This window comes from Chiloscyllium plagiosum, chromosome 23 (assembly GCF_004010195.1).
Source record: "Chiloscyllium plagiosum isolate BGI_BamShark_2017 chromosome 23, ASM401019v2, whole genome shotgun sequence".
Lineage (NCBI taxonomy): Eukaryota > Metazoa > Chordata > Chondrichthyes > Orectolobiformes > Hemiscylliidae > Chiloscyllium > Chiloscyllium plagiosum.
The window spans coordinates 8,362,980-8,382,981 of NC_057732.1; the positions used below are offsets into that span (position 1 = coordinate 8,362,980).

General features: G+C 40.9%; 1 protein-coding gene across 4 annotated transcripts in view; it reads left to right on the plus strand.

Moving 5' to 3' along the window:
* The first annotated feature begins 44 nt into the window (after positions 1–44).
* recql (RecQ helicase-like) overlaps positions 45–20,002 on the plus strand; it is a 71,617-nt gene continuing 51,659 nt past the window's right edge. For 2 of the 4 annotated variants that reach the window (XM_043713437.1, XM_043713434.1), the window contains exons 1-6: positions 45–455; positions 6,691–6,754; positions 10,030–10,227; positions 12,307–12,486; positions 13,585–13,691; positions 18,142–18,340. In XM_043713437.1, the coding sequence (XP_043569372.1) occupies positions 6,739–6,754; positions 10,030–10,227; positions 12,307–12,486; positions 13,585–13,691; positions 18,142–18,340 (700 nt within the window). In that variant the 5' untranslated portion in view covers positions 45–455; positions 6,691–6,738. Of the gene's footprint in view, positions 456–1,461; positions 1,538–1,637; positions 1,658–6,690; positions 6,755–10,029; positions 10,228–12,306; positions 12,487–13,584; positions 13,692–18,141; positions 18,341–20,002 lie in introns of those variants that run through there. The other 2 variants (XM_043713435.1, XM_043713436.1) reach the window with 2 other exon arrangements.

The window sequence follows — 20,002 nt, forward strand, 5'->3', positions numbered from 1 at the left end:
CCGCCCCTCAAGGGGTGGGGTCGGGATGTGACTGACGGGAGTGCACAATCCTTTTGGGCGGGGCTAGCCCGAACTACAAGACAGGCCCCGCCTCTTCAACGACGCTTCGATTCTCGAGGTGGAACGGGGGAAGAGGGTGCATGATTGACATCGTTTCGTATTGGGATTGACAGGGGAGGACCGCCTCTGATTGGAGAAGGAGCCACGTGAGGTTGGCCAATTGTTGTCTTTGATTGGGAGACAGTCGGGATGCCATTTGAGTGTCGGGGGATGGTCCGCGCGTTTCTATTGGCTCTGCGCCGTGCCTCAGGGACGGATGCGTGATGTTCCAGCCTCTGATTGGAGAAGGAGGTGGTCCGTTCTCATGGTCGACAGGAGGATGTCCCGCCCCCTCACCGTGGGTGCGTCAGTCGCGGGAGCCGGACCAGGAGCAGCCGTTGTCACTTTCATCTCCGGTATGAGTAGCATGTATAAGAGACTCAGGCGGCCGGTAATGTCACCCCGCGATAATAACCCGGCCCGCGCTGTGCTCGGTGATGGCGGAGCTGCGTTGATAGAGCAAGCGGGAGTATGAATTTCAAATAAAAACGGAACGTGGCTTTTGCCGGCGCGTGACATCATGGAAAGGCGCCCTGAGTGTGATTGGCTGCCTGTTGACCAATAGCGAGAGATCCGGATGCTGATTGGCCATAGGGCAGTGGGAGTCAGGTTGATCCCTGCACCTGTAGGTGATTGATGGATCCAGTTAAATCGATGTGTCTCTGGAGGACAGGATGAGGCCACAGTTCGGTTACGTTTAGACAATGGAGCTTCTGAAGGGATGGGCAGGGCAGGATAGGATAGGATTGGATTATGGTGAGCACCACTGATGATGGACAGGCCAGAGCCAGTCACTGAGTGCAGTTCTCTGGAAAACTTGAGATTAGATTAGATTACATTACAATGTGGAAACAGGCCCTTCGGCCCAACAAGTCCACACCGACCCGCCGAAGCGAAACCCACCCATACCCCTACATTTACCCCTTACCTAACACTATGGGCAATTTAGCATGGCCAATTCACCCTGACCCTGCACATCTTTGGACTGTGGGAGGAAACCGGAGCACCCGGAGGAAACCCACGCAGACACGGGGCGAACGTGCAAACTCCACACAGTCAGTCGCCTGAGTCGGGAATTGAACCCGGGTCTCTGGCGCTGTGAGGCAACAGTGCTAACCACTGTGCCACCGTGCCGCCGTGATGTGGAGGTGACGATGCTGGACTGGCCGAAGCTCGAAGGCGCACGACAGCATGTTTATTTGAAATCACAAGCTTTCGGAAGCGCGCGCGAGCGCGCACCCCAACCACCAAAATTAGGTGCGAAGGGAGAGAAGAGCACACAGAGTGTGTAGGCAGAGAGATCAAAAGATCCAGAATCTGGTTTCCAGCGCCTGCAGTCATTGTTTTTTTTTTACCACCCAGATCAAAAGATCATACAGCTGGGTGTGAATGGAGTATCAGATAATAAGTCTCTCCAGGTGATCAAGAGTGTTAGATGGTGAGTAAAGTGTCAACAGCTGAATAGCCTGCAAAGGGATTAAGTGAGGCAGAGAGACAACTGCAAAAAATTAAAAATAAGGTGGTACTGGAGATAAACTTAAACAACTGGAATAACTTGGTACGTATAAGAGATGCATGCTGAGGGTCTAACCAAAGTAATTCAAAACTGTATAAACTAGAAGATAGAGCGATCATTACAATTGATCAAAATTGGAATGGGGATGTTTGTTTGCTTGGGTGAATTTTAGTTAAAAGGAAAGTTTAGATAGATTTGGGATGCTTCTTTTTTTCCTGTAAGTAAAGGGTTCAAATTAACGTTCCTAAAATCATTAGGAGTGAGCAACTGTTCCCCCTTGAAATGGATCATCTCTTATTTTCACTCTTTGCCCTATCCCCTTAAGGGATGTTATTTCTAGGATAGCTTTTGGAATACTGATCTGAGCAAACTTCAAGATGAATTTGACTGGTTCGAGCCAAAATGCAAGTGAGTCTTGTTATGACACAGTGGTGAACCCCTCTTAATTAAACCAAACATCCAGAAAAGCTCACCTTATCTTGTAATTTGTTAAAATGAGTGACAGAAAACTCTCAAATTCCACTATTTGAAGAAAAATAACATCAATTTATTTTTTAACTCTAAAAGTGAACAATAAACAACTATTCCTAACTCTAACCCCCCTTTTCTCTTAACAGCTTATTACTTGCCTCCAACAGTACAACAATATACTGTTCCAATAAGACACTTATTAAAATTACATTAACTGAATTTGAAAGCCAGACAGCTGCTGTCATCTTCTGTGATTTCACTCTGCCAGCTGCTGAATTCCCTGGGTCGTTGTCTTTCTTTTTACTGCAAGTATGTTTCATATGAAAAAGTACCTTTGATAGAGAGTGTTCCCTAATTTCTTGGATGTGTCTCAATGGCAGTAGCTCTCTCTCCAATTTTCAAAATGTCTGCATTTTTATATCCCCAACATTGGATTGTCTCGATGTTGGCAAAACAATAAATTCAAACTTGATTGAGTTTTAGTATCGTGGGGCATAATTCAAACTGGTTATTTTGACAACAACTTGAATTTAACCAGCAACCAAAACTCAGGTATCCATTTCACAATCAAACGTGACATATTTTCAATTTTCCAGTATACTGTGGAACTGCCAGCTAGTCATATACACGGGTGCTTGTAATCTCTCCGTTCAGAACAGCATTCACTCTCTCTCAAAGGTACAGTGCATGCTTTGACTTCATAACAGTTTAATACTGCAGATCCTGGAAATCAGAAATAAAAACAAAGTGCTGGAGATCTCAGCAGGTCTGGTGGATTCTATGGAGAGAAAATTGCTTAATATTTCTGGTCCCTATGACTCCTTTTCTTTGGAGAAGAGTCATGCTGGACTCAGCATTAACTCAGATTCTCTCTCCACGATGCTGCCATATCTGCTAATGTTTCTCCATCAGTTTCTGTTGCTATTGCAAATGAGTATTGCAAAATTAGGCAACGTTTGGAATAGTGTATTCAATTCTTGTCTCCCTGCTACAGGAAAGATGTTGTGAAGCTTGAAATGGTTCAGAAAAAATTTACAAGGATGGTGCCAGTGCTGGAGGGTTTGAGCTATAGGGAGAGGTTAAATATTTTCCTGGAATGTCAGAGAATGAGGCATGATGTTACAGAAGTTTATAAAATCATGACTGGCTTGGATAGGGTGATTTAACAAGGTCTTCGCCCTCAGGTAGGGGAGTCCAAAACTAGAGGACATAAGTTTAGGGTGAGAGGGATAAGATTTTAAAGGGACCTAAGGGACAATGTTTTTCCATGCAGGAAATGGAACGAGCTGCCAGAGGGTATGTGGAGGCTGGATTACTTCCAGTATTTGAAAGACATCTGGATAGTCACATGAAAAGGGAAGGGTTTAGGGGGATATGGGCCAAATGCTGGCAAATGGGAAGAGATTAATTGAGGATATCTGGTCAGCATAAAGTTGAACTGAAGGGTCTGTTTCTGTACTGTACATCTATGACATCTATGAGTCTAGGCCAACGGAGAGGTGGTAATATTGTTCACGCAACCTCCCCCTTTCATTCACTGTTGTCATCACACACTACTCCTGGTTCCACAGTCAAAGAGTTCCCTTGTCTTTTATTGCATAAGAGTTGGGTGCCATGATGGAAGCGTGAGCAGGAAGACCCAGTTATCCAGCTGTCAGTTTAGAGCAAGGAGATAGGAGCTTTTTAGGTGATTTGAGGGAAAAACTCATAATTTTTATTTATCCGTGGAATATCAGCATCAGTAGGTGGGTAAATTTATTGGCCATCTCTAATTGGACTTGAGAAGGTGGTTGTGAGGTGCCTCTTTGAGCTGCTACAATCCATGTATCGTAAGGACACCTACAGTGTTCTTGGAAAAGATGTTCCAGCATTTTACCGAGTGACCATGGAGGAGCTGCAATAACGTTTCCAAGTCAGGATGCTGTACGACTTTTGATTTGATTTGACTTGATTTATTATTGTCACGTGTACTGAGTTAGTGAAAAGTATTGTTTGCATGCTAACCGGACATATACCTTACTTAAGTACATCAGGGTAATAGAACAGAATGCAGAATATAGTGTTACAGCTACAAAGTACATGCAGACAAAGATCAATCATAAGTTGATAACAGTTGGGAAGAGGCTGTTCGTAAGTCTGTTGATACGTGTTTTCAAACTTTTGAATCTTCCGTTCAATGGAAGGGAGTGGGAGGGGACTTTGATGTTGTCTGCTTTCCCGAGGCAGAGGGAAGCGTAGATGCAGTCAATGGAAGGAAGGCTGGTTTTTGTGATGGATTGGGCTGCATTCATAACTCTCTGTAATTTCTTGAGGTCTTGGGCAGAGCAGTTGCCATACCAAACTGTGATGCATTGGGTTAGGATCGTTTCTTTGGTGCAACTATAATAATCAGTCGAAGTCATTGCAGACATGTGAATTTCCTTAACCTTCTGAGGAAGTAGAGGAATTAGTGTGCTTTCTTGAGTGTAGCATCGACATGGATGGACCAGGATAGAGCATTGGTGATATTTACTCCTTTCGACCAACTCCACTACAACACCATTGATACGGGGCGGGGGGGGGTTTAGGGTGTAGGTTTGCTATCAAACCTACAGCTCAGCGAGCAAACCTACACCCGAAACCTCAACCTGAGTCTCAAACCTTGCAAAAACCATTGATACAGACGGGCTTTTCCTCCACTCCACTTCCTGAAGTTGATGTACAGTTCCTCTGTTTTGCTGACAGAGGGAGAGATTGTTAGGTTGGAGGGAACCTGCAGGTGGCAGTCTTCCCATGTATCTATAGCCTTTGTCTTTCTACATGGTACAGATCACAGCTTTGGAAGGTGCGAGCGATGGAGCCTTGGTGAGTTACTGCAATGTATCTTGTAAATGGGTACACACTGATACTGAGAAATAAATAAATGTTGAAATTTCTGGATGGGGTGCCAATTAATAAGGCTGCAATGATCTAGATGATGGGGGGGTCAGGCTTCTTGAGTGGATATGCGTTGGGAAGGCAGGAGGTGAGTTACACGTCACAGAATTCCTAGCCTCTGACCTGCTCCCGCAACAGCAATATTTATATGGCTGCTTAAGTTCAGTTTCTGATCACTGGTAATCCCCAGTATGTTGGTAATGATTTGGATTTCCAGTTGAAGCACTGTAACCTACAAGGCAACAGACCATGAACTGAAAAGTAAGATTAGGCTGCAAAAATGCTGTAAATTTCTATGATTTTTATACTGATGCATCTCATGAAATTGTTAGGAGGGTTACAAGCATTTATTTATAAGAGGGGTCATATTGGGCTCCACATTAACTGACTCCACCTTAAGTGAAATATTTTTAAGGTGGAGGTGGATAGATTAAGCGTGTGGGTGAAAAACCTCGGGGCAGATGGGAGCATGAATTTAAGGTTACAGTCAAATTCGGCATGATGTTGAATGACAGAGTATACTCAACGAGCTGAACGGCCTATTTCTGCTGCTTGTATGTATGTGTTGGTAGAACAGATGACTGAATCACTGATTTCTAAAACTTTCCACCAGTAGGATTCTCCTCGCATCATGCCTGGCTTTGTTATGAGTCACGTGATTGCTATGCTTAATTTAAAAAAAACTCCTCATTGCACCAAATGATTATAGGATGCTAAAAAGTCCCTGGCCCCATTTACAGCTCCTAAGTTGATATAATTTATTGAGTGTCTTCAGCTGTGAAGGTAATCTATCCAAATTTAGCTTAAATCCGGAACAAATGTAAGCATTCATGTGCTGAGAATTCCTAAGGAAGTTTCCTGTTGACTGGATAGTCTGGGAAGGTTGACTCATTCTGCAGCAAAGCTCTTAACTGTTATAAGCCCTGGCCTTTTATGGCTGATTAGTGAATGAACAATGGCCTAAATTCATTTGAAGTTTGTGTCGACAATTCAAAAATGTTTGTAATTGGAGGATCAATTCTTGTGTCCTACTTGTTAAATACTGAATCTTATAAGTCACTAAATTTAAATATGTATCAAGCTCCAAATTGTGCTCTGGCATTGGTTGGTTATTTCTGTGAGTTAACTCCTTTCTCTTCGCCACCATCCCACCCCATCCCCAGTACACATACAATGTAACTAGGCACTCTCCAAGATTTTAATAGTTCTGGACAAATTAGACTTGTACCCTGCTTGGAGTGTCATGGATCATTATATGAAGTGTAAATTCAAGTTGCTACTAATTTGCCTCAATCTTAGTCTGCAATTACTAACAGATAAGGGCAATTGAGGATTTATGTAGCAACAAGGATCTCTGAACTGCCTTAAGCAAGATCCAGAAATCGGGCAGGCAAAGAAAGTGGCAGTGCAAATAAAGTGGAATTATAAAATGTGCCACAACTCTGACGTAACCACTCAGGCTGCAGTTTGTAACCTTCATTAGTCTGCACAACAACATGCTACCTACATTTGATAGTTGGGAAGCTAGGCTGTCACAGTTTATTTGTCAGATTTAATATTTGAGATGAATACCTTACAGACAATTTTAAGGTGAGTCTTTCATATATATCTGTGAAAAGTCTGGGTTTCTCACAATTGCTATGTATTTTATGCTCTATGAATTCACTTGGTTGCATATTTTCTTATAGGTTTTTAAAGTGCACCAATATTTCTGAGACGTGGTTACTGTTTCAAGAATGGAGGAGGTTTCAGGTGAGTGTTGTCCTGTGACGTTCTTGCTGTTCAAGGTGTTGGTGCTTGATGTTCATGTCCTATATTCCAGGCTTGAATTCAGTTGCTTCAGTGTTGAATTTTAGTCTGAAAAGCCATTTCCTACACCAGCAAGTCAGTTTGATGGTAGAACACGTCAACTCAGATTTATTTTTATGAAGAGCAATTGACATTGCAGAAAGTTGAGACTGACCAAAGTAAAGAGTTTATTCACAGCACTGTATGCACAAGTGCTGTATTTTGCAAAAATATTAGTGCAGAGTTGGAAGTAAGGCAATGCTGTATTCTTTAATCCCATTAGTTGAACCTCAGCGTTGGGACTCTAAGGTTGCTGAATTTTCCAGTTTTGAGTCCCTGCCGAGAAAAGATTCTTATCTGACCAGAACAAGGTGTATTCAAACATATTATAGAGTTGAAGGCTGGATGCTTAGCCTCCGATAGGAAATTGCTAGGTTTCAGTGGTGCCATGAATCAATATGTGGCTGCCACAAATTGATTCCTGGAGCCATAAAATGAAGTTTTATGACTTCAAATCTTTGATCTTAGTTGTGCCATCAGAAGGAGGGAGCCTTTTTGTGCTTTTCAAGCAGTAAAAGCAGAGGAGAGGTTTTCCAGATCTCAATAAGACCATAAGACCATAAGACATAGGAGTGGAAGTAAGGCCATTCAGGTTTTCCAGATCTCAATCTGTACAAGTCCAGTTTTAAAACCTCCTTTTGCCTCAGGCAGATTCCACCTTAAAGGAAAAAGTCAAAATTGTGTGTGAACTGACCTCATAGAACATTACAGCGCTGTACAGGTGCTTCAGCCCTCGATTTTGCACCGACTTGTGAGACCAATCTGAAGCCCATCTAACCTACACTATTACATTCTCACTCATATGCCTATCCAACGACCATTTAAATGCCCTTGAAGTTGGTAAGTCTACTGTTGCAGACAGTGCGTTCCATGCCCTTACTATTCTGAGTAAAGAAACTACCTCTGACATCTCTCCTATATCGATCACCCCCTCAATTTTAAATTATGTCCCCTCATCGCCATCCAAGGAAAAAGGCTCTCCCTGTCCTCCTATCTAACTCTCTGATTATCTTATATGTCTCAATTAAGTCACCTCTCAACCTTCTCCTCTGTAACGAAAACAGCCTCAAGTCCCTCGGCCTTTCCTCGTAAGACTTTCCCTCCGTATCAGGCAACATCCTAGTAAATCTCCTCTGAACCTTTTCCAAAGCTTCACATCCTTCCTATAATGCAGTGACCAGAACTGTACACAATACCCCAAGTGCAGTCACACCAGAGTTTTGTACAGCTCATGGTTCTGAAACTCAATCCCTCTACGAATAAAAGCTAACACACCGTATGCCTTCTTAACAACCCTATCAACCTGAGTGACAACATTCAAGGATCTGTGTACTTGGACACCAAGATCCTTCTGCTCATCTACAGTACCAAGAATCTTATCATTAGCCCAGTCCTCTGAATTCCTGTTACTCCTTCCAAAGTGAATCACCTCAAACTTTTCCGCCCAGCTCTGCAGCTTATCTATGTCCCTCTGTAATCTACAACCTCCTTCGTCACTATCTACAACTCTACCGACCTTAGTGTCATCCACAAATTTACTGACACATCCTTCTATGTCCTCATCCAGGTCATTTATAAAAATGACAAACAGAGTGGACCCAGAACAGATCCTTGCGGTACCCCACTAGTAACTGAACACCAGGGTGAATATTTCCCATCAACCACCACCCTCTGTTTTCTTTCAGCGAGCTAATTTCTGATCCAAATTGCTGAATCACCCTTAATCCCATGCCTCCCTATCTTGTGCAGTAGCCTACCATGGGGAACCTTATCAAACGCCTTCCTGAAATCCATATACACCACATCAACTGCTTTACCCTCACCCACCTGTTTGGTCACCTTCTCAAAGAACTCATAAGGTGTATGAGGCACGGCCTACCTTTTACAAAATCGTGTTGACTATCCCTAATCAACTTATTCCTTTCCAGATGATTATAAATCCTATCTCTTATAACCCTTTGCCCACAACTGAAGTAAGGCTCACTAGTCTATCATTAGCAGGGTTGTCTCTACTCCCCTTCTTGAACAAGGGAACAACATTTGCTATCCTCCAGTCTTCTGGCACTATTCCTGTAGACAATGACAATATAAAGATCAAAGCCAAAGGCTTGGCAATCTCCTCCCTGGCTTCCCAGAGAATTCTAGGATAAATCCTATCATTTTGAAGTGATATAACTTTATTGACTTTGAAATAATGGAGCAGTTGTAAAGATGTGCAAGTACATTTCATCCTAAAGTGGGAAATATCATTTCAAGAGGATTGTGTCTTGATAAAATGTTCTTGGTGGGTATGTTAATCCAGTAGATTATCTGGATCATTGTTTATTTTCGAATTGGATCATGACACAAAGCTATTTGACAGTGAATTAATTTATTTTAAAGGAAGGGGATGCAAGGTGTTTATTTACAGATTATACAGACATGCAGGTTGGCAGTTCAAATCCAGGGGGCTGACCTTCCAACCCTCCCTTAACTCTAAGTGCACTTGAAACCTGTTGCAGCTGTCCAGAATAAGTTATTGTTGCATTTGGTGCACTGGGCATATTTCCCTGGCATGGTGTTACCTCTGGCTGGCCCCTTCCAGTCCTCTAAGCTGACTAAAAGGGGCAAAATTGAGAGCGGAGTTACAGGCCTGGTTGCCAGCTTTGCGGCATTGCCTCCAAAATCAACTTATTCCTGGCATTCATTTTGAAGGAAAAGAGGGAAATCATTTTGATTTTGGTCGTCTTAATATGATTATTCTCGAATATATGGGTGGTTGCCCACCACGATCAGTTACTGTAGGTGCCCTCTTGTTTTGTTACCTAGCTGCTGGGAAGCAGGAACACCTCAGACCTGCTCTTGTAGTACTAGGCTGTATGGGGACGCCTCCAGGGAACTACAGCAATCTTGGTCCACACTGCTGTGTGTCCCTAAGATTTCTCCCTGGAGCAAAGACCTGGAAAATTGGCTGCTTGTGAGTTAGTTGTTTAACTCGCTGTTAGATTGACCTGAGCCAGTGTTTCCTGGTTTATTAGTTAAAGTCTTGTTAGATTTGTGTATGTACAATAGCACGTCCCATTGCAGAAACATCACTGTAAAATTATATCTCAAAGTGTAAACACTTGTCATTTGCATTTGGTTTCAATGATATTGGCAGAATGCATCAGAATCTTGATTAAAAATTGCATTTTGTATAGATCTGGAGGAGCAGTTGGCATCCGTTTCCAGTGAGATTCAAGCCTTGGGGCTCCAGATTCAGGAACTTCTGGAGAGGCAGCAGTTACTGGTTGAAAAGGAGCAGGTACTAAAGAAGAAGATAGAATCGTTGTCTGCGGATGACGGGGCCGGATCGAGTGCAACACCTGCCATGTCTGTGGAGGACTGGAACAAGAGAGGTCAGTGAAATCTATTCAATTCAGATCGGATCCACTTCTGTTTAAAGAATTTTAAGAAAAGAAGGATACACTTCATATGGCACTTTTTCAAGCCCTAAGGACATCCCAAAGTATTCCACAGCTAATGTACTTCAGTGTGGTCATTGCTGTATTGTGTCAGATTCTGCAATCCATCTGCACACAGCAAACTCCCCCAAAGCAATGAGACAATGGGTGTAACCCATTTAGGGTATTGCATGCAGTTTTGATTAGCGTATTAGACAACTGAGTACAGAGGTACTGAAGGAGTTTCTGAAAAATTTTAGAAGGATGATTCTAGAAATGCTTGGGTATACATGTCAGGAAAGAATTGACAGTCTGTGTCTTTTTGCTCTTAAACGTAAGATAGCTGAGAGATAATGTAATACAGAGTTTAATACATTTAATTTTTGATAGAGTGGGTGCAGAGAGAATGTTTTCTCTAGTGGGGAGCAGTGTAAGTTGAGCATGATTTGATATAAAGTAGTCACCAAGAAATCCAATAGGGAAGGTGGAAGAAACTGCTTCACCAAAGAATGTGAAGGTCACTACCACAGGGAGTGGTTGAAGTGAATAGCATAGATGTTTCTTTGAAGGGAACCTAGATAAGCATATGAGGGAGACAGAAATAACAGTAGAGTTAAATAAAGGAAGAGGGGGGAAGGCTCTAGTGGGGCATAAATACTGGAATGGAGTGATTGGGCTTAATGATTTATTTCTGTGCCATACCTCCTGTGTAAGCATACTTAATTATTGAATAATCTAAATGTAATTGTTTGAAATATAAATATTAACAGTAACATCTTTGAATAGTGACAAGGGATCTTTTCTGTTCAGCGGAATGAGCAGATTGAGTCTGTGTAATGTCTCTACTGAAAGATGGCATCTGGAAGTACTAAAGTAGTGTGCCAGACTGTATTTGAGGTCTTAGACATGGCACTTGAACCCACAATCTTCTGACTCAGAGGAGGGAGTGGTATTGATTCTCCAAATATTCAGTTTGTTTTAAGATCACCTCAGTTGCAACTGCTAGCCCATTTTTAACCAAGCTCTGAAATTCAGCACTCAGAATTGAGTGCTGAATTTGTTTCATTGTAAAGAAAGGTTTGAATATTTAGGCTCAAGAATAGTTGAGGTGTGATGATCTGAGGAATTAATTCAATACCATGAAATGTTTGGTTTCATGAAAGATTGTAACTGCTTTACCAGTCATTATAAACGAAGGGGATGGAGTCTCAGAAAGGCATCAGAATAATTAGAAGAGACGTAAGGAAGTTAGAGACACAGCATACAAATTCCAAGAATTTGGAGAGCAAGAAAATGCCAACCGGTCTATCAAGCCTAATCCACACACCTTGATATAGAGTCATAGAGTTGTACAGCATGGAAACAGGCCCTTTGGTCCAATTCGTCCATGCTGATCAGATTCATCTAAATTAATCTAGTCTCATTCATCAACATTTGGCCTGCTTCCATGCTGTAAGGATTCTATGACATGATGATATCTAGAAAATCATGACCAGACACTTTTAATCCCTGGCTACGTTATAATTTCCCAGGATTTCCCACCATGGTAAAACTAGTGGAATGGAACAGAAATGGCCTGCTGTAAATGAGCCAAGGAGATAGCCTCTGGCAGTTTACGAAGCAGTTCAGCCCTTCTCCTTACTTAACCACAAGGAAAGGAAAGCTTTTTAAAGAAAACCAATATCATATACACTTCACTGTTGACTGTCCTGGGCTTGCACCAGTGAAGCACCATTCTCATCTGAGGACTTGAAATCTCAAACATCTAAGTTAAAACTAATAATGTTACTAACTTGAATAAGCTAGCTTCCAATTAATAGCAAGTAGCTGAAGAAATGCTAGCACATGTTCAAAAATATTCTCTATAGAGATTATAGTGCAAAGATATCTGATTATTGGTTAGGTTGGAAATTTTATTGATATGTAATTCCTGAAATGGATGTTTATTATTTATAGATTAACATTGATGCGTGCTCAGTAGTTTGTTTGGCAAATGTAGCTAACAGGCATGGTTTACCTTTCATTCCTGACTAGATTTTCCATGGTCACAGAAGGTGGATGAGACTTTAAAGAGTGTATTTAAACTGCAAACCTTCCGACCATTGCAACTTCAGGCCATCAATGTTACAATGTCGGAGAAGGATATCTTTCTGATAATGCCGACAGGTGGTGGGAAGAGCTTGTGCTATGAGCTGCCAGCTGTCTGCTCCAGTGGTATGTACTGCAAACTGCTGATGTCACTTTTCCCAGTAATTCAATATTTTATGTAGCTCCAAATTCATTTATAACATTTTCAGTTATATTCTTCGCCGCTCTTTGAGCTTTGAAGAAACACTTCAAGAGATTTGTCATGTGAATTGTTTTAAATCTACTTTTTTCTTTGCTTTTTCCTGGTTCAGAACAATTGTGTTAAAGTGATAATTTCTGCTCACTTCAAAGAAACTGGCTTGGGAATGTTATAAGGAAAATACTTGGATTTTAGTAGCATCTTAAGGGGTGGCACAGTGGCTCAGCGGTTACACTACTGCCTCACAGTGCCAGGGACCCGGGTTCAATTCCAGCCGGCAACTGTCTATGTGGAGTTTGCATATTCTCCCTGTGTCTGCGTGGGTTTTCTCCGGGTGCTCTGGTTTCCTCCCAAAATCCAAACAATGTGCAAATTAGGTGAATTGGCCATGCTAAATTGCCCATGGTAGGTTGTGTAGGTTAGGTGCATTAGTCAGTGGTAAATGTAGAGTAATAGGTATGGGGAATGGATCTTGTTGGGTTACTCTTCGGAGGTGAAAATGTGTTGCTGGAAAAGCGCAGCAGGTCAGGCAGCATCCAAGGAGCAGGAGAATTGTCGTTTCGGGCATGAGCCCTTCAGGAAAGAAGAACTCTTCGGAGGGTTGATGTGGACTTGTTGGACCAAATGACCTGTTTCCACACTGTAGGGATTCTAGGATTTGATCTTTTATAGCTGCAGGAGGCTCCCAAATCTTTAACAGCTAGGTCTGCAGCATGAAGAAAGTTAATCTAATTTCAAAAGTATAATGATTAGTCTTTGTGATGGTAATGATTTTTGTCCTTTACGGATTTATGGATGAGATATCACTTCTTGCTCTAAATAACACTATTCATAGTTAAGGCACATTCTTGGTTCAACTTCTTTTTAAGTATGCACCAGTTATAAAATAACACTAGGGCCTATTTATAACAAAGATATTTAACTAAAAATATATAAATTGACAAGAATTCATTGTAATGTCTACAAAATGTTGAGGGTGGAAGAAAGCTGATGTTTTGCAATTAATTGCTCTTTTGTTTGATTAGGATTCACTCTGGTAATCTGTCCCTTAATCTCATTGATGGAAGATCAACTAATGGTCCTCGAACAATTAGGTATCGCATCTACAATGCTGAATTCCAACAGTACTAGGGTAAGAACAAAATACTTAGGCGGAGTCTCTACTTTCAGATTTTAATTATTAAATAGATACGGTCTTTCTCCTGGGGTGGAGGAGTCCAGAACTATAAGGCAGAGGTTTAGGGTGAGAGGGGAAAGATTTAAAAGGGACCTAAGGGGCAACTTTTTCACGCAGAGGGTGGTGCGTGTATGGAATGAGCTGCCAGAGGAAGTGGTGCAGGCTTGTACAATTACAACATTTAAAAGGTATCTAGATGGGTATATACATTGGAAGGGTTTAGAGGGACATGGGCCAAGTGCTGGCAAGTGGAACTAGGTTAATTTAGGATATCTAGTCGGCATGGACAAGTTGGACCAAAGGATCTATTTTCGTGCTGTACATTTCTATGACAGTATGACTTAATAAAAGTTAAATTTACAAGGTTTTACTTTTCCTTTCTACTTATTTTATTTCTCTTATTTTAATCTTTTCATTTTTTTTGCACTAGATTTCACATTGAATTACAAATTCCCACCGTTAATTATTCAGACTTGGCACTTCTCATGTACAGTTTGTCTGTCTGGTTGATTAAGGAGAAAAACATTTGCTTGCCCTGCTCGCATAGTTCTGAGATTTTCCCTAGAGACAGTGCAATTTTTGGAAGTTGATTGACAGCAACTTACCATGCATAAACCCATAAGTCTCTGGACAAGTGTAAGTATGACAACTGTTGAAACTTTATTGCTGGAACAGCACAGCAGGTCAGGCAGCATCCAGGGAACAGGAGATTCGACGTTTCGGGCACAGGCCCTTCTCCTGTTCCCTGGATGCTGCCTGACCTGCTGTGCTGTTCCAGCAATAAAGTTTCAACTTTGATCTCCAGCATCTGCAGACCTCACTTTCTCCTCTAAGTATGACAACTGGCTGGCACATTTAGTGCACCACTGATTACTGTGTTTCATTGTTATTGACGAGATTGGAATGGCCCACTGAATTTCTTCAAATCCAGCCTTATAATCTTTTACATCCAGAGATAGTCATATGTATTTTGACTTTGTAAAATATATAAATATTAGTATTGTTTTGTTTGATATGGCCAATAAAGTGAACTGGATTGGAGCTATACTGACTGACTTCTTCTGGTGGACTTCAACCCCAAACAATGTCATTATCTGTTTTGGAGAATGATACCTGGCTAAAAGGATCAAATCATGAAGGCAGATTGCATGAAACTCTCTTGAAATCTTGAGTATAGAAGATTGAGGGTGATCTAATTGAAACTTCTAAAATGTTTTAATTATTTGAAAGATTAGGTAGATGCAAACATTTTTTTTTTCCCCAGAATGAGAACAGTCTTAGATTTTCAAATTGTAGAATTTAAAGGTAGTAACAGGAAGCAGTTCCTCCCACAAAGGGTGATTGAAGTCCTAAATCTGTTTCCTGTTTAAAAAGACTGAAGTTGAGTTTGATAGAATGCTTGCTAAATGGGGACTTTGAGGCATATGAAACCAAATTGGGCAACTATAGAGTTGAAGAACCGATTTAACTGCATGTTGAAATAGGCTGTAGAGGCTGAATGGCCCATTACTGTTGCTAAATTCAGCATTCTTCAGCTTTTCAAACAAAGTTTAGAAAGAGAAAAATGTGCTCAGCACCTATGCATCTAGCTCTTTAGTCCAATCGTGCATGTCACATAATTGTTTATTTGGACTGAAGGACTGTGACTAGTGGTTTTCTGCAGGGGTTGGTGCTGGGTCCACTTTTTTGTTCATTGTTTATATAAATGATTTGGATGAGAATTTAGGAGGCATGGTTAGTAAGTTTTTGTGGATGACACCAAAGTTGGTGGAATGTTTGAAAGTGAAGAAGGTTACTGAAGATTACAAAGTGATCTTGATCAATTGGGCCAACAGGTTGAGGAATGGCAGATGGAGTTTAATTTGGATAAATGTGAATTATTGCATTTTGGTAAAACAAACAGGGGCAGGACTTATGCAGTTAATAGTAGGGGCCTGGATAGGGTTGTCAGAGACACCTCGAGAATCAGGTATATAGTTATTTGGAAGTTGCATCACATATAGACTGGGTAGTTAAGGCATTTAGCATGTTTGCCTTCATCATGTTGGGACATCATGTTGAGGTTGTAAAGGATGTTAGTGAGGCCACTTTTGAAGTGCTGTGTGTAGTTCTGGTTGCCCTGCTATAGGAAGGATATTATTAAATTGGAGTGGATTCAGAAAAGCTTTGCCTGGATTTTGCTGGCACTGGAGGGTTTGAGATATAAGGATAAGCTGGATAGGCTGGCATGTTTTTCCACTGGCTGACCTTGCAAAGTTTATAAAATCATCTTTTTCCCAGGATGGGGGAGTTCAAAACTAGGGGGCATATTTTTAAGGTGAGAGGAGAAAGATTTAAAAGGGACTTGAGGGACAATCTTTTCACACAGGGAGTGGCTCGTTTGTGGAATGAACTGCCAGAGGATGTGATAGATGTTCCAAGTTTTAGAAGACATTTGGATAAGTATATGAATAGGAAATATCTGGGGGAATATGAGCCAAATGGAGGCAAGTGGGACTAATTTAGTTTGGGGAGCATGATTGGCATAGCCGAGTTGGACTGAAGGGCCTGTTTCTGTGTACTGTATGACTCTAATTGTGTGTCAGATTCATAACAATGTCGTGTACGATGTGCTACTTGTTTTCATTGTGCAAGTGTCTTGTGAATTGTAAACACAACCTTTTTTTTCCTGTAATTATCTAACATATAATTGCACCAATTTTGTATGATCTTCTGGGGGTATTCTGTAAGATGTTTCAGAATGGTTCACTAATGTTACACTTTTAGATGAACCCAGCAGTTTACGATTTGATCTTCACTAGTAATGTGTCATAGAGTCACAGTGGTTTAACATTACAGAAAGAGGCTCTTTGGCCCATCATGTCCATGCAGCTCATCATACATTCGTCCATTTTAATCCAGTTTTTCCAGCACGTGGCCCATAGCCTTCTATGCTCTGGTGTTTCTAGCTTACATTTAAGTAGTTCTTAAATGTCTTGAGGGTCTCCACTTCTATCACCCTTCTAGGCAGTGAGTTCCAAATAGCCGCAACCTTCTGGGTGTAAAGAATTTTTCCTCCAATCGCATCTAAACCTCCTGCGCCTTCCCTTAAAATTGTGCCTTCTGTTTATTAACTGTCCTACGAAGAGGAAAGTTTTCTCTTTACCTACCATGTCTGTGTTCTTCAGAACCTTACAGCAGAGAAGGCTAAGGGAGGATTGAAATGAAAAAAAAAATCCTAGCCTGTCTAGACTGAATAGTCTTCATATCTAAATTGCTCCAGCCCAGGCAACATCCTGGTGAATCTCCTCTTCACCCTCTCCAGTGCAATCACTTCCTTCCTACAGTATGGTGACCAGAACTGCAGACAGTATTCCAGCTGTGGCCTAACTAAATACAACTCCACTATAATATACTTGTTCTTGTATTCAGTGCCTTGACTAATAAAGGAAAGTATCCAATATTTCTATGTAACCACCATATCTACCCATCCTGCTGCCATCAAGGATTATGAGCAAACACACTAAGGTTCCTCTGATCCTCTTGTGTTTGTTAGAATCTTACCCTTTTAATATATACTTCCCTACATTATTAGTCCTCCCAATGTATTAAATTCTATTTTCCTCCATTCAGATGTTTTGACAAACCTGTCTATATTGTCCTGTAGTCTGAGCCTTTTCTCTTCACTGTTTACAACACTACCAATTTTCATGTTATCTTTGAACTAACTGATCATATTTTCTACATTCATGTCTAGATCATTAATGAACACTACAAACAGCATGGGACCTAGCACCAAATGCTGTTGTACATCACTAGACATAGACTTCCAGACTCAAAAATATCCTTTAATCATCGCCCTCTGCTTCTTGCCACTAAGCAATAATGAGCTCCATTGGTTATTGCTGAAAAAGGATAGATTTAGACAGAACCTTTTGTCATTGGGACAATTTGCAAGTATACCAATTTACTTGTAAATAACTATAATTATTGAATATAATTAAGTATAATTATTCAGTGTTATACAGTATAAATGTTGATTTTTCTCTTTACATTTGTTGTTCCTACGAATTATCCTGATGAGTCCTTCAACAAAATGTTTTTTTTTGGCAGTACTTCAGTTTACTCCTGCTATAATTGGTTATTGACATTCATTCCAGTTCAACAACGACACCGACTTTGAGTGCCCTAAAATGGGAACATATAGGCAGCAATTGTGTTGTGGAATTTATGTCGATCTTCGAGTTATGATTGCTAACCGCTTCTGAAAGTATATTTGGCTTACTAATTTCTATAATTTGGAAACAAGGTTTATTACCATCTTCTCCTTGCCCCCTGCTTCTTCCCCTCACCCACTTCCACCTGAAGTGACATTTGGCTTCTTTGTACAAAAGACTTTTCAGAGTAAATCTCTCTTTTTTTATAGGAACATATAAAGTGGGTCCATGATGAAATGCTGAACAAGTCTTCCAAGCTGAAGCTTCTGTATGTGACTCCAGAGAAGATTGCTAAAAGTAAAGCCTTCATGTCCAAGCTGGAAAAGGCATACAATGCAGGATGCCTGACTCGTATTGCCGTAGATGAGGTTCATTGTTGCAGTCAATGGGGTCATGATTTCAGACCTGGTGAGTACTAATGTTCTCAAATTGGAAGGTACCCTATATATAGTATATACATTCAGGTGTATGTATGTGTGCAATATGTGGGAGTATATGTCACTTAAATTATTCCACTTGAACAGATTGGGGGAGGACTGGGATTGTGAATTTAAACTATTTAAGAACGCAAATAGATTGGATATAGGCAGTTTCTTTTCTCAGAGTAGTAAGTAGCCAGAATTTATTGCCAACTGTTGTCTGGTTGTTGGCTTTCCACATTGCCTTCAAGAAGGAGGAGAGCAGTTTCATCACTGGGGCAGAGATTGTTATGTAGAATGTGAGTGTTTTTATAGATAACTCTTGAGTCATGTTGTTTTCATTACTTTTGATTAATAGCAGGGAGGGTAAGGGAGGTTTGGAGAAGAATTTGCTGGAGTATCTCCCCTAAGCTTTGGCATTGCCTCTGAGGATGTTGGATGGGTAGAGTTTATTGGAGAGGCTGTATTTAGCCATGACGCTACAATACGTGCAGAGTAGGCTTGATGGACTTTGCTTGCCTGTCACCTTTGTATGTTCTAATGTTTGTCAAAGTTCCAAAGGAATACATCTACAGCTTTGTACTTACCATAATGAGGTATATATCAATAAATGAGACAATACATATTGAATTTAGGCAGCAGCACATAACTCAGTATTCCACATAAGGAAGGAACTTGTATTTATATAACATTTTATTACAGTGTTAGATAGTGAAGCATAGTCACTGTTAATACATAGATAAATGTCGCAGCCAATTTGAGCATAGCAAGGCGTTACACAAAGCAAATGAGATGAATGATTGGTTAACCTGTACTTTTTAGGAAAGAGTTTTGTTAGTTAGTTTGAGGAAGGAACAATCACCTAGACAGAAAATAGTTTTAATATCCAATTCAAGAGGTGGAACCTACAATAATGCAGCCTTCCCTCAACCTGGCATTTGAAGACATGGCCCAATTAGTCTTCTACCAACTACTCCTGTATGGTTTAAATAGTGTACAGTAAAATTGAAACAGTTTAATCTATTTACATATTAAACTTTTAAGGCTAAGCTGCTCCAATTATGGGAAGGTAATTTTGACCGTTGAAGGATGATTTTAAATTAATAATATCAGATTGTCCTCTTGTTCTAAACGTTTTCTGATTTTCCTTTTTACAATGCAATTCTCACTTGTTTGAAATTGTTAATAGTAACTTCAATTTTGTCAAACTTCTATTACTGCTGACAAATTGACAACTGCCTCACAAACAGCTGCTGGGCCAGTTTTGATGGACCAGTATTGGTATGACTAGGTTACCCCAAAAGTGCTATATAGTCTTTTTTGCAGGGCCACCTGGGCATAGAGAATGCTGTTCTCTGTGAAGAAGGTAAGCAAGAAAACCTGATACCAGATCTACCAAGCCACAAGCCATGGTCATCTTGTACTGTAAATTATAATATTTGCCAAGCCCATGATGGCCTCCTTCTTCAAAGACCGCAATTTCCCCTCCAACATGGTTGACGATGCTCTCCCTGCAACTCCTCCACTTCCCGCTCCTCGCCCTTGAACCCCGCCCCTCCAATCGCCACCAGGACAGAACCCCACTGGTCCTCACCTACCACCCCACCAACCTCCAGATACATCATATCATCCTTCGTTATTTCCGCCACCT